The sequence below is a fragment of the Coregonus clupeaformis genome, unplaced genomic scaffold, assembly GCF_020615455.1.
Source record: "Coregonus clupeaformis isolate EN_2021a unplaced genomic scaffold, ASM2061545v1 scaf0032, whole genome shotgun sequence".
Taxonomy (NCBI): Eukaryota; Metazoa; Chordata; class Actinopteri; order Salmoniformes; family Salmonidae; genus Coregonus; species Coregonus clupeaformis.
The window spans coordinates 21,011-35,146 of record NW_025533487.1 but is presented as its reverse complement, the minus strand read 5'-3'; the positions used below and the strand labels follow the sequence as shown (position 1 = coordinate 35,146).

At 44.4% G+C, this 14,136-nt stretch overlaps 1 protein-coding gene across 1 annotated transcript; it reads left to right on the top strand.

Moving 5' to 3' along the window:
• LOC121544563 (bifunctional epoxide hydrolase 2) lies at nt 1–12,279 on the top strand. Its single transcript, XM_041854512.2, has 19 exons — nt 1–200; nt 1,842–1,920; nt 2,446–2,605; nt 2,699–2,889; nt 4,468–4,590; nt 4,938–5,009; nt 5,134–5,229; nt 5,452–5,530; nt 6,229–6,263; nt 6,348–6,374; nt 6,831–6,916; nt 7,360–7,471; nt 9,394–9,468; nt 10,628–10,670; nt 10,839–10,941; nt 11,018–11,087; nt 11,219–11,299; nt 11,427–11,485; nt 11,840–12,279. Exons 1-19 carry the CDS (start codon nt 97–99, stop codon nt 11,922–11,924), a joined length of 1,680 nt encoding a protein of 559 aa, XP_041710446.1. The 5' UTR covers nt 1–96; the 3' UTR covers nt 11,925–12,279.
• The last annotated feature ends 1,857 nt before the right edge of the window (nt 12,280–14,136 follow it).

Sequence of the window (14,136 nt, the reverse complement as noted above, 5' to 3'; positions counted from 1 at the left end):
ATGCTACATAAATTGTTTTAGTAGGTCAGAATTGAACTTTGTCACTCTACTCCCCTGTGCTCGGTAGAGATTCGCCCGGACAGAGAAATCGATGAAATGGCGAACAAGAAGGCGGTTTTGTTCAACCTGTGGGGGGTCGTTGTTTCTCCCAGACCCGCAGAAGTTTTACTCAAATTCGAAGAAACCCACAAACTCCCCCGGTAGGAATCAATATTTGTCCATGCATTGTTCAGCGCGTGTTGATGGACACTGAAATAGTAGTTAGTTCTGCGTATGTTCGGAATAATAAACATTTGGCTACGCAACACAACAACAACACGGTGATTTTGTTACTGAAATTACAGTTTGACCATAGTCTATTCCAGGGTTTCCCAAATTTGGGTGAGTTGTCAACTAACGTGAATTCAACGTGAAATCAACAAAACATTTCACCATGTCATTGGATTTAGGTTAAAAGATGGGTGAAGAAAAGACAACTCTAATATTGATTACTTTTTGGAAATCCAATCAGTTTTCCACGTTGATTCAACGTCATCACAATGTCTAATCGCTGACACAAAAAAGCAACATTTGGAAAAAATGTGGTATGTGGATGAAGGTCATGCTTAGGCGAATAAACTATAAAGGGAAATGGCTACAGTTTACACTTTTTTAGTTATTTCATGAAATGTTGTTTTTAGAAAAGGGGCGGGCCAGTTACCCCGGTAGAAGATTATGGCATAGGGTTTCACACTAGTGTGTTAAAATCCATTTAATCAGTTTTATTTTTAAATTATTTAGTAAGTACTACTTCAAAACTAAGTCTATTTGTCTTATTTTAATGATTTAAATAAAATATGGGGGGGGGGGGATTTGATGTAAAGTCCCTCTTTTTGACTCATCTGCACATGAATGTTCTTTGTTTGTTGTTCCTTTTCCAAACAATCCATTATGTATAATTGCACTAAATATGATTCGAATAATGCAAGATTTTAAATCCCAGCAGTCTTTAAAATTACATTCAGGAGCAAAAGGTTTTCAATAGTTGTTTTTAATTCATAAAAACAAAATTCATTGGAATATAATATTGGAATATAAATAACATTGGAATATAACATTTAATAACAATAACTTAACTAATTAACTCAGTGTAACATTGATGTGGCAACTCTCTTATGCTCTGCTATTGCACGATTCTAATTTGTACCTGTAGATCACAAATAAAGCTATCCCCAGTCAAACTGGAGTCCACCTCCTGAACTGCTCACACCTAATCCAGTCCCCACCTGTGACTGGAAACAGGGGGAGAGATGCTAATTGAAAGCTAGCTATATGACTGCTGTGTAAAATAGCTAAAAGGCTATAAAGCTGCATTAACTGTAAAGCTATCAGTCACTATTGGAAACATTTACAACTGAAATTAAGTTACGTTATATATTTTTATGTATTTTACCTCCGACGATCTGAATGTGAATTACAGAGGGGAGGGGGAGGCAGTTACCCCAGGGGGCTAGTTACCCCCTACTATTCTACATCCCGCATAGCCTTGTATTGCAGCCCATTTTACTTGTCCCACATCATTCTGAAAGCGAAAAAGCATGGGACAATTTTTACGTGGACTGAATGGAAGGGAATAAGGAGTATTTTAAAAAATAAATCCATCCGAAATGGCGCTAAACTCACAGACAGACAGACTTATTGTGTGTGTGTGTGTGGTATGAGGTGTTGTACGCGTCTATACCTCGATTGTAAAATGTAATAATTAAACTAACAACTGATAAAGTCAACGCCGCAATAGAGTAGTGTGGTGCATGCAACATGTGTGTAAATTTATGGTTAAGTTCTGTTTTTATTTTTTTTAGTGGTTTTCTGGAGAAGGTGGTGACTGACAAGCACAGCGCCATGCAACGCGCAGAGCGGGGCAAACTCACACTCTCTCAGGTGAGTGAAAGGCGCTGCATGGTCAATCCGACATCTGCATTGGCCTTGCAGCGTTTACGGTTATACAGCCTCTGCAGAAGTCAGGGGATTCATACTTCTTGACGCTTCTCTAAGCAGCGCAGAGCTGTTGAGCAGAGCTGTTGTCAAGGAAGTTGTCAAGGAAGTCAGTTCGTGTTCATACAGGACCTCCCGCCCCCTCACCTACCGTCAACCAATCATGTCAGTGTGGAGCTATAAGGAGCCCTCCACATTGTTACAAAAATTAAGGCGCATCAGGTGCGGAGCTCAATTTGGCCTCTGCATGACTCTGGAGGCTCCACAATTGCGTCACACCCTCCATACATGACACAGCAGAAATAGTATAGTCTATGTATATTATAACCCATTGGAATGTGCCTTCTATTGACATGTGCCTTCTATTGACATGTGCCTTCTATTGAAACTTGCCTTCCATGGAAATTCTTGCATCACCTTACGTGACAAGTGACGACAAGTCATTGTGTGTGTGTGTCTACTACTGTGTAGATGATCCCAGAGCTTGATGCAGAGTGTGTGAGTGCAGCGTCCGACCAGAAGGTCAGTCTTCCTGCTGGGTTCTCTGTTAAGAGCCTGTTGGAGGAATTCAGAGACTCGACCACCGTCAACAAACATATTCTGCAGACCGTAGCTACGCTCCGCAGACAAGGTAACACACATATACACACACACCTGACACAGAGTTCACATTGTACAGTCTAAGGTCACATGCCAAGTCCCGCTTCTTTGTGTTGTCTGTCAGGGTTATTGACAGGTGTGTTGGCCAACCAGTGGGTGGATGACAGTGGGTGTGGAGATAGCTCTGGCCGGCTCCTGTCTCTGCTGGGCGGCCATTTTGATGTGGTGCTACAGTCCTGTCGTACAGGCCTCAGGGTCCCAGAAACCGACCTGTTCACCTCCGCTCTCGCACAGCTGGGAGTGCCTCCAGAACAGGTACACAGACACACCAAGGCCCAGCGGGAGTGCCCCCAGAACAGGTACACAGACACACCAAGGCCCAGCGGTAGTGCCCCCAGAACAGGTACACAGACACACCAAGGCCTAGCGGTAGTGCCCCCAGAACAGGTAGTGGTAACCTATCTGTCTGTAAAGGCTGAGCTCAGCACATATGATAACTTTATTAAAAGTCAAATTAAATGTAATCAATAACATTTTGATCATATTTGCAACGGCTCCTGATATCAATGCCTTGAAGTCACTGCTTCCACCTCCCATGGAAAAAGTCATTAAATTCCTTACATGCACATTCCTAAAACCAGACACACACCTGCCTTTATACATCTCAGTTTACAACGTTTGCACATGGCACTAGAAATCCTTATCTGACCTCCCTGTGTAGAGTTGCTCTCAGCTATTGTGTCATTTAACAACAGGCAGTTATGTGTAACAGAGTTAAGAATGTGCTGTAAGCTCACTCCACAGCTAACTTGAAATGTTGCCAATAGTGCTATCGAATTGGATCCTTTTCTATAACTTAACTGGTTTGTACGTTGTCAAGCGGGTGGTCACATAATAATAATAATAATAATAATAATAATAATATGTCATTTAGCAGACGCTTTTATCCAAAGCGACCTACATTCATGTGTGCATACATTTTTACGTATGGGTGGTCCCGGGGATCGAACCCACTACCCTGGCGTTACAAGCGCCGTGCTCTACCAGCTGAGCTACAGAGGACCACGTGTGTTGGCGAGGTAGTGGACCCTGGTTCAAGCCCAGTCAGAGGCAGGTTCATGGAGGCAGGGCCATTTACAGTAGTGTGGGCAGACAATGGTGATAGTTCTCATACTTCCTTCTCTCTTTATAACACATTTCATGCAATTCTACTCATTTTGCCATGGAGTGGAGATACATTTTTCCAGTTTTCAAGATAATTTCCTACAATTCTACACATTTTGCCATGACCGATGCCGCGTTCACGTGCTGTCGGGAGTTATTGACAGCAAGCTAGCAAACTTTATTATTAGCAACAGTAGCCAGCTTATCAAGCTAGCTAAAATCGAATTGGTTGAAGAATTGTTCCGACTTCAAAAGCACGTGAACACAATCATGTCGGACTTATGAATCCCCAGTTTCCCATTTCCTACTAGCACATAAAGCCACCCTTATGCCATGTTAATTATATCTGAGTGAGGGTGACTAACACAATCAATGGGGGTCCCCTGGAGGTCAGGGCCCCTGGGCACATGCTCTGCGTGCCCGGTCGGTATTTGGCCATGATTACTACTAAGTTGGCTAACTTGCCAATCGAAAAATTGTTAGCTGACATGGCTAACATGTGACGTGACTGACACAACAAGATAAAAATAGCTGACGCACAACCACATTTCGAACTTGCAACTTGTGTATTCTACTATTCTAACGCTCAATACTGAAACAGCCTGGGCCCTAATGTTGCTTATGCCTTGAGCCGGTCCTGGTCTTTCCTCTCCTTCTTCAAACCTTCCCCTAGACCACTGCGTTCCAGGTGTTGTGAGTGGACAGCTGACCTGTCAGTCTGTATTTCAGGCTCTGTGGTTGGCTGATGATGAGGAGGGGGTGGGAGCAGCAGAGGCAGTAGGGATGACAGCTGTTCTGGTGAAGGACCTGCCTGAAGCTCTGAAACAAGTAGAGACTTTCACTGGAGTACAGGTAACACACATACACACACACACACACACACACAATGATATGCTGTAACTTTCCTTGTCAGTAACAATGTCTGTGAGAATGTGATGGTTATTTTTCAGATTTAAAGTAAACGTGTTGTCTCCGACTTCCCTGGTACATTAGCCAGCCGCATTATTCCAAACCCCTTTTTAAATTAAGTCTTGTATTTAAAATGTTATGGTGATTTCAGGAAACTCTGTTCTGAGGGTAGCAGATAGATAATATCTCCCTTTATGTCTATAATTTAAATTTCCTCAGGGAATCAATCAAGTAGCCTACTATTCAATGTTGGTTTTGTTATGGAGGAGAAGTGTGTGTGTGTGTTCTAGGTGGTAACAGGGGAAAGCTACCCAGCCTCTTGCAACCCAGAGGAAGTCTCTCATGGATATATCACCATCAAGGTAACAACACACACAATGCTGTATGTAGCAGAAAGAGTGTACATGATTACACAATGGTATTACTTTAATGAAGAACTCACCCCCCCCGTCCTCTGTCTGTCTGTCTGCCTGTCTCTCTCTCTAGCCCGGTGTAAAGCTGCACTATGTGGAGATGGGGGCGGGGCCTCCAGTCATGCTGTGTCATGGCTTCCCTGAGAGCTGGTACTCATGGAGATACCAGGTAAACACACACACACACACACACACACGACTACTCACTCACTCTCTATCTCTCTCTATCTCTCTCTATCGCTCTGTATCTCTCTCTATCGCTCTCTATCTGTCTCTCTCTCTATCGCTCTCTCGCTCTGTATCTCTCTCTATCTCTATCTCTATCTCTATCTCTATCTCTATCTCTATCTCTATCTCTATCTCTATCTCTATCTCTATCTCTATCTCTCAGATCCCAGCTCTAGCTGATGCAGGGTTTAGAGTCTTATCTCTGGACATGAAGGGCTATGGAGAGTCTACGGCTCCACCAGGTTAGTGTGTGTGTGCACGTTTCGACTGATAAGTTTAGGCATTCATTCCTAAGGGTTAAGGTTAAGGTAAGGGTTAAGGGTTGAAACAAAAAATATATAAAATATAACTGTAGACACGTACACGTTAGAGAAATACAGTTGTGACTGTAGACACGTACATGGTTTACTGACACTGTCTCTTTACATGGTTTTACAGTTTTAAGTTTAGATTTAAGCCTGGTTTCCCCCATCTCCCTGCTCTTAGTTGAACAGTTTTAAAGCTGGTTTCCCCATCTCCCTGCTCTTAGTTGAACCGTTTTAAGCCTGGTTTCCCCATCTCCCTGCTGTTAGTTGAACCGTTTTAAGCCTGGTTTCCCCATCTCCCTGCTGTTAGTTGAACCGTTTTAAGCCTGGTTTCCCCATCTCCCTGCTGTTAGTTGAACCGTTTTAAGCCTGGTTTCCCCATCTCCCTGCTGTTAGTTGAACAGTTTTAAGCCTGGTTTCCCCATCTCCCTGCTGTTAGTTGAACCGTTTTAAGCCTGGTTTCCCCATCTCCCTGCTGTTAGTTGAACCGTTTTAAGCCTGGTTTCCCCATCTCCCTGCTGTTGGGGGACTGTGTCAATAAAACACAATAGGAACACCATCATTATTACAGACAAGATTTATTTATTCAAGTTCAATAACACACTCTCTTCCTCTGCCACACTTTCTCTCTCAAGACATAGAGGAGTACTCGCAGGAACAGATCTGCCAGGTAAGGGACATACAAACAAAACATCCTCTGTCTGTCCTTGACGTGATTTTAATGGTTTGCTGTGTGTTCTTGTCTCTGTTGTAGGATCTTGTGACGTTCATGGATAAAATGGTGGGTCCACTCCCAATAATCAGCCCTGTATGTTAATCTATGTGGGTGAAGTATTAATCAGCCCTGTATGTTAATCTATGTGGGTGAAGTATTAATCAGCCCTGTATGTTAATCTATGTGGGTGAAGTATTAATCAGCCCTGTATGTTAATCTATGTGGGTGAAGTATTAGTCAGCCCTGTATGTTAATCTATGTGGGTGAAGTATTAATCAGCCCTGTATGTTAATCTATGTGGGTGAAGTATTAGTCAGCCCTGTATGTTAATCTATGAGGGTGAAGTATTAATCAGCCCTGTATGTTAATCTATGTGGGTGAAGTATTAATCAGCCCTGTATGTTAATCTATGAGGGTGAAGTATTAGTCGCCACATAGGCGGTGTGATGCTACAGGAAGAGTTCAACGCTTCCTTTAAACCCCCCCCCCCCTCCTTTCTTTCTTTCTGTCGCTCTCTCTCAGGGTATTCCCCAGGTGACTCTGGTTGGTCATGATTGGGGTGGAGCTGTGGTCTGGAACATGGCCCGATGTCATCCAGAGAGAGTCAGGTAGACACACCTTACGCAAATGCAGCGCAACGGAGTATGTGAACGTCGTTTTACGTCACAAAATGGGCGGCTCCTTGTAGTTGCTTTTACCACAAATGGGAAGACAACAAGAAAATCTCTGCTATCGCCCCCTTGTGTATGTTGCTATTGCGGGGTTTAGGAACACATGGACCGGCAAGGGTATCATGTTACAAAAGGTGCACGTTGCTCCCAAAACAATCTGACTCCACGCAAGAGCACGCACGTGTGTAGATAGATAAATAGATCTACGCACGTTAGGTGTGTGGTACCTTAACACACACACACACACAGTCTTGTACAGCTAACCTTGTACACACACGTATGCACACACACACACACACTCCCTGAGACAGTAAAGTAAAGAATTAAACCAATACCTGGTGTGTGTGTGTGTGTGTGTGTGTGTGTGTGTGTGTGTGCAGAGCGGTAGCTTCTCTGAACACCCCTCTGTTCCCTGTGGACCCTTCCAAGGATCCAATGGAGTTCATGAAGACTGTGCCCATATTTGACTACCAGCTCTACTTCCAGGACCCTGTAAGTGTGTGTGTGTGCGCGCACGCCCCTCTGCCGGTGTTAGATCCCTGTTAGTGTGACCAGCTGGGTTTGACCCTAAGTCGTCGTCTGTACGTCACTAGGGGTATACACCACTCAAGTTTTTTGATAGTCTTTTTTTGTTGATTGACACAAAGAATCAATGACTTAGACTGTCCCTTGTAGTTAGCTGCAGTCATGTTTGCAATATGCATAGAAAGTTAATAGGCATGGACGCGTGTCACAATAGTCAAACGTGAACACAACTGGAGACACCGCGTCATTTTTGGAGACAGGTTATTATTGACACGGCAGCGCTACAGTAGCTAGCAAAATAGCGTAGAAGCAATTGCTAACTAGCTTTAAAAAAAAAAAATTGCAGGCTAGCTTAGCATCTTGGCTAACTATGAGGCAAGACAATTCACTTATTTACCGTTAATTAGCCACTTTAAATCTTTTTGCTAGCTAGCACGACAGTGTCTCCAAAGTGGCAATGTGTTTCCATCAATGTTTAGTTTTTGATGTTGTGCGACGTCTCCACTTTTCCAAGGGTATTGTTGTTTCCCATTAGAAATGAAATGCAAACTTTCCTCATGTAACTAATCTCCAGGATGTAGAAGAGTCTTCCCTTATGGAACACTATATGCATTGCGTTGCCATCAGTGTCGTGTCAATGTGACGTTCTACCTGCTACACAAAGCCTGTTTAGAGAGCAGAGGAGAAGGGAAGATCATCTTTATTCTATTCCCCCCTACTGTACTGCACCATATTAATCCATTATGCATCAGTACAATAGCTTTGGTAGCCAGGTCACCCGTTTATAGAAGTCAGTATTCGACGTCCATCCATGTCTGTGGACGTCGGAGATGATGTGGAAACCAGCCACTAGGGGCAACCAACAGTGAGCGCTGTTAATAATAATATGCCATTTAGCAGACGCTTTTATCCAAAGCGACTTACAGTCATGCGTGCATACATTTTTGTGTATGGGTGGTCCCGGGGATCGAACCCACTGCCTTGGCGTTACAAGCGCCGTGCTCTACCAGCTGAGCTACAGAGGACCACACCTTCAAGAAGGTTTGGGTTTTGCTAGGGTGTTGTGGATGGGCATAAGCATCTGACTGATTCCAAAGGTTGGAAGTTCGATAGAAAGTTGTTTTTAAGCCTATCCCAAACCTTAACCATTTGGAGTTAATGTCTAAACTCAACCTTAAACACTCTAAAATGTGATGTTTGAACAACCTCGAAATTTGACGTTTGAGAAACATGGATGAACGTCTCATTCTGACGTGAGATTGTGAAAGCTGGTTGGGCTTTGGTCCAGTTTTTCGCAAGTACTCATTTAATTGTTGCTAGTGGTTGTACTAAATGATCCTCTAATTTCACAAGCTGCTTTTATTTACATTGTGAACCTGGTCAATGTAGAGTTTCTACTAGCTAGTAGCTTCTTGACTTCATAAATCTTAGTACAATAACCAGTGGTGTATAGTGGAGGCCATATTGCAACCAAAATCAACTTTATTTCTCATTATTTCAATTCACAAAATAGAATGAACACGCGTCAGCCATCGAGAATTGAACCTCTGCGATTTTTGAGCTTGGACTCTGCCATTGGACGTGGCGCAACACGGGCAGTATAGCAGCTTTCATTGATTTCAAAGGAAGCATTTTCTCAATGGCTGAAGGCTGAAGGCTGATGGCAATACCGGCCACCTGATGGCTATAGTGTAGCATGACCGTAACTAATCTACAGGGTGTAGCTAGCAGAGACCTTTCCTTATGTAACTCATCTACAGGGTGTAGCTAGCAGAGACCTTTCCTTATGTAACTCATCTACAGGGTGTAGCTAGCAGAGACCTTACCTTATGTAACTAATCTACAGGGTGTAGCTAGCAGAGACCTTTCCTTATGTAACTAATCTACAGGGTGTAGCAGAGGCTGAGTTGGAGAAAGACCTGGCAAGGACCTTCAAGATCTTCTTCTATGGCAGTGGAGAGAAGGTGACACCCACACACATGCAGACCCACCCACACGCACGCAGACCCACACACACACACATGCAGACCCACACACGCAGACCCACACATACACACATGCAGACCAACACACGCAGATCCACACATACACACATGCAGACCCACACACGCAGACCCACACATACACACACGCAGACCCACACATACACACACACAGACCCACACACACACACGCAGACCCACACACGCAGACCCACACACACACACGCAGACCCACACACGCAGACCCACACACACACACACGCAGACCCACACACACACACACGCAGACCCACACATACACACATGCAGACCAACACACGCAGATCCACACATACACACATGCAGACCCACACACGCAGACCCACACATACACACACACAGACCCACACACACACACGCAGACCCACACACGCAGACCCACACACACACACACGCAGACCCACACACGCAGACCCACACACACACACACGCAGACCCACACACACACACACGCAGACCCACACACACACACGCAGACCCACACACACACGCAGACCCACACACACACACACGCAGACCCACACACACACACACGCAGACCCACACATACACACATGCAGACCAACACACGCAGATCCACACATACACACATGCAGACCCACACACGCAGACCCACACATACACACACACAGACCCACACACACACACGCAGACCCACACACGCAGACCCACACACACACACACGCAGACCCACACACGCAGACCCACACACACACACACGCAGACCCACACACACACACACGCAGACCCACACACACACACGCAGACCCACACACACACGCAGACCCACACACACACACACGCAGACCCACACACACACACGCAGACCCACACATACACACACGCAGACCCACACACACACATACACACACGCAGACCCACACACACACACACACACACGCAGACCCACACACGCAGACCCACACACGCAGACCCACACACACACACGCAGAACCACACACACACGCAGACCCACACACACACACACACGCAGACAGACCCACACACGCAGACAGACCCACACACACACACGCAGACCCACACACACACACACACACACACTCTCTCTCTCGTGAATCATCTCTATTGTGTTGTTCTCCAGGATAATGTTCCTGAGATCAACACTGCTGGAGTTTGTGCCAGAGGTGAGTCAAGAAGTCAAACTTACATTCTGATTGGAGGCTTGGGGCTGAAGGGTTGACCTATGGTATTCAACTAACCAACTGACTGGATTGACAATACTGTGCTGTAAATCTTATGCAACATAATGCATTGCTGTCAATCAATCTTCACAATGTGTGTGTTGTGTGTAGGTGGTCTGTTTGTAGGACTACCAGAGGAGATACCAAGGAGTTCTATCCTCAGTGAGACTGCTCTGCAGTTCTACATCACTCAGTTCAAAGACAAGGGATTTAGGTGCGCACACACACACACACACACACACACACACACACACACTAGGAGGAGGAAGTGACAGTGTTGTGTTTTCCAGAGGGCCGTTGAACTGGTACCGTAATGTTGTGAGCAACTGGAAATGGCTATGCTCCCGACCCAGGGCTAAGGTAGGTGTGTGTGTTATATGTTTACACAGTTACAGTACATGTTGATGAATGATGATCATGGTGACCGCTGGTAAAGATCCTGTTCTGCTGTGTGTGTGTGTGTGTGTGTGTGTGTTTGTGTGTTTGTGTAGCTCTTGATGCCAGCTCTCATGGTGACCGCTGGTAAAGATCCTGTTCTGCTGCCTGTCTTCTCCAAGGGAATGGAAAACATGGTGAGACCACACACACACACACACACACATTTATACACACACACACACACACACACACACACACATTTATACACACATATGTATACATGTAATTGACATATGTGACTGTGTCATCTCTGTGTGCCAGATCCCCAACCTAACAAGAGGACACATCGAGGAGTGTGGACACTGGACCCAGATGGAAAGGTGGGCCCCAGTGTGTGTGTGTGTGTGTGTGTGTTTGTCCTTGCACAGATCAATAGAGGGCTGACTGTGTGAACTCTGCAGTCAGCCTCCAGTTAGTCACCAGAATGACTAACTGGACCCCCGACCACTGATCTAAAGCCCTGCTGAGGGAGACTGGGTCAAGTAGGGGTTAAAGGTTATAGGGTCACTGCTGCTCTGCTCCGTATGTTAAAGCTGTGTCTAAGGCAGTTGGTGCTTTTTGTGGTATAAACTGTGTGTACAGTGTATTGGTTAAAACAGTTGTGTATATTGGCAAACACTGTATGTGGCATAACTTGGGTGTTTATTGTGTGTGTGTGTTTGTGTTTGTGTCAGGCCGTCTGAGCTGAACACCATTCTGATCTCCTGGCTGAAGGACACTCACTACAACACTGGGGTTGCCATGACACCCAAACTGTGATCAGTTACCAGGACAACTTATTCCTTTAGTGCACTACTTTTGAAGTGCACTTTTGTAGTGCACTGTGGAATAATCTGTTAATTCAAAATTGTTTCTAAACTGTATGATCACCTTATTACAAACAGCAACATTTGACCCTTCTAAAGTGAGACACACAGTGCACAAATAGGCTGCACCAACTGCCACAACACCTCTAGCATGAGGTCTCAAAACGTCCCTTTTGAGACATTTCATGAGAAAGGACGACTGACTATACGCTGAGTGTACAAAATATTAAGGACTCCTGCTCTTTCCATGACTTAAGCCCTATTCGCACGGGACTAGTATTACTATAGGAGGGCGGTTATGTCATTATTACCCCAGCATGTCTGTTTTTCCAGTGGACGATTCGGACGGGATTAGTTTTACCAAACTGCCCCTGTAATTCATTTTTCCCCCTCATTGACCGTTATGATGGAAGCCTGGAGGCTCTTCTCGGCGTGAAGACAGTAAAAATGTCTAGGGATCAACCATCTCTGTCTCACGTCTCACGATATTACAGAGTTGAACAGGTGCTGCACCCAGTTTGGGTAAGAACATGGGAACAAATTGATAGTTAAAACAAAGTGCTATGCAGGCAGCCTATAGATAAATGATCTGTTTTGTCCTATATCAACTTTTCTAGAGCCATACTTCTCTTTCAAAAGATAAAGTGGACGATATTGTGCCAATGAAATGATACTTTGCCGAATGCGTCAGTTAATTAAATGTCGGCATAGGTTCCAGTTCATGGTTCTTATTAATAGATCATTATTATTTTTGACTTTCTCTGAACTGAAATTAGGTGATCCCTAAACATCTGAAATGTCTTCACGCCTAGAAGAGCCTCCAGACTTCCATCATAACGGTCAATGAGGGGGAAAAATGAATTACGGGGCAGTTTAGTAAAACTAATCCCGTCCGAATCGTCCACTGGAAAAACCGACATGCTGGGGTAATAATTACATAACTGACAATCTATAGTAATACTAGTCCTGTGCGAATAGGGCTAAAGAAGGATTTTTAAGCCTTGATACAATTGAGACATGGATTGTGTATGTGAGCCATTCAGAGGGTGAATGGACAAGACAAAAGATTAAAGTGCCTTTGACCGGAGTATGGTCGTGTGTCAAGAACTGCAACACTGCTGAGTTTTTCACACTCAACAGTTTTTCCCGTGTGTATCAAGAATGGTCCACCACTCAAAGGACATCCAGCCAACTTGACACAACTGTGTGAAGCATTGGAGTCAACATGGGCCAGCATCCCTGTGGAATGCTTTCCACACCTTGTAGAGTCCGCACCCTGATGATATTCTGAGGGAAAAAATAACTCAATATTAGGAAGGTGTTCCTAATGTGTTGTACACTCAGTGTATATGCAGATATAAACAGTGAGAATGTGTTTATACAGTATTTGTGCAGTTGGGAGCAGCAACATTCCATTCTCATTTTGCAATAATTGATGCATCCTGTTTATTTGATATGTTCGGATTAGGCTACTTTGAGTTTAGGGTAAACTGTTATACACTGTCAGGGATGTAAAACGTGTTAACTTTACTTCTGCCATAAAATAACCAATATTATGTCTACTACTAGCTAACTGGTTCCTACCATAGGAGTGGAGGAGTGGGTTATCATCAATTAGCTTTCCTCTGCGATGCTGTACACACATTCATATGAACACACAATAGGAGAACGTTTCAAAGTAAATGCTTTCCTTCAATGTACCGCGCCTTTTCATTCCCCAGAACACAAGCACAAAGAGCAGATTCATATTTTTTCTCCATCGATTCGTGTCCCACATCACCATAACAACCAATATGAGATGGAATTCAGGGCTCAATTCAATCCGCATCGCAGAAGTACAGCGTGATTGAAATGGGAAGGCAATGTTCCCACGTTAGTGGAGACTGCATTCACGGTAAACGCTGCATATGTCAGCACAATCAGAAATTACCTTTACATTTCTGTAACGCTTTGAGGGTGCCATTCAATCTGTATTGCCAATTACCCCATGTGCATCCCTTAAACAGAATAAGTAAAACCCTTACTCACCCCCCACCCCCCCCTTCCCTTCCCTTCTCTCTCGTGCTCCCTCTCTCTCTCTCTCTGAGACACACAGAGGAATGGGAAATGATTTTACTCTATTTTATTTCTGTATAAAAAAAATCTGCATAATGTTCACAATGTAA

What these genes read in the sequence shown, in the direction of transcription:
- LOC121544563 (XM_041854512.2), top strand. Translation starts at nt 97, where the DNA reads ATGGCGAACAAGAAGGCGGTTTTGTTCAACCTGTGGGGGGTCGTTGTT. An exon ending in AGCTACGCTCCGCAGACAAG is followed by an intron (nt 2,606 to 2,698) that starts GTAACACACATA and finishes GTTGTCTGTCAG; the next exon opens with GGTTATTGACAGGTGTGTTG. An exon ending in CACTGGACCCAGATGGAAAG is followed by an intron (nt 11,486 to 11,839) that starts GTGGGCCCCAGT and finishes TGTTTGTGTCAG; the next exon opens with GCCGTCTGAGCTGAACACCA.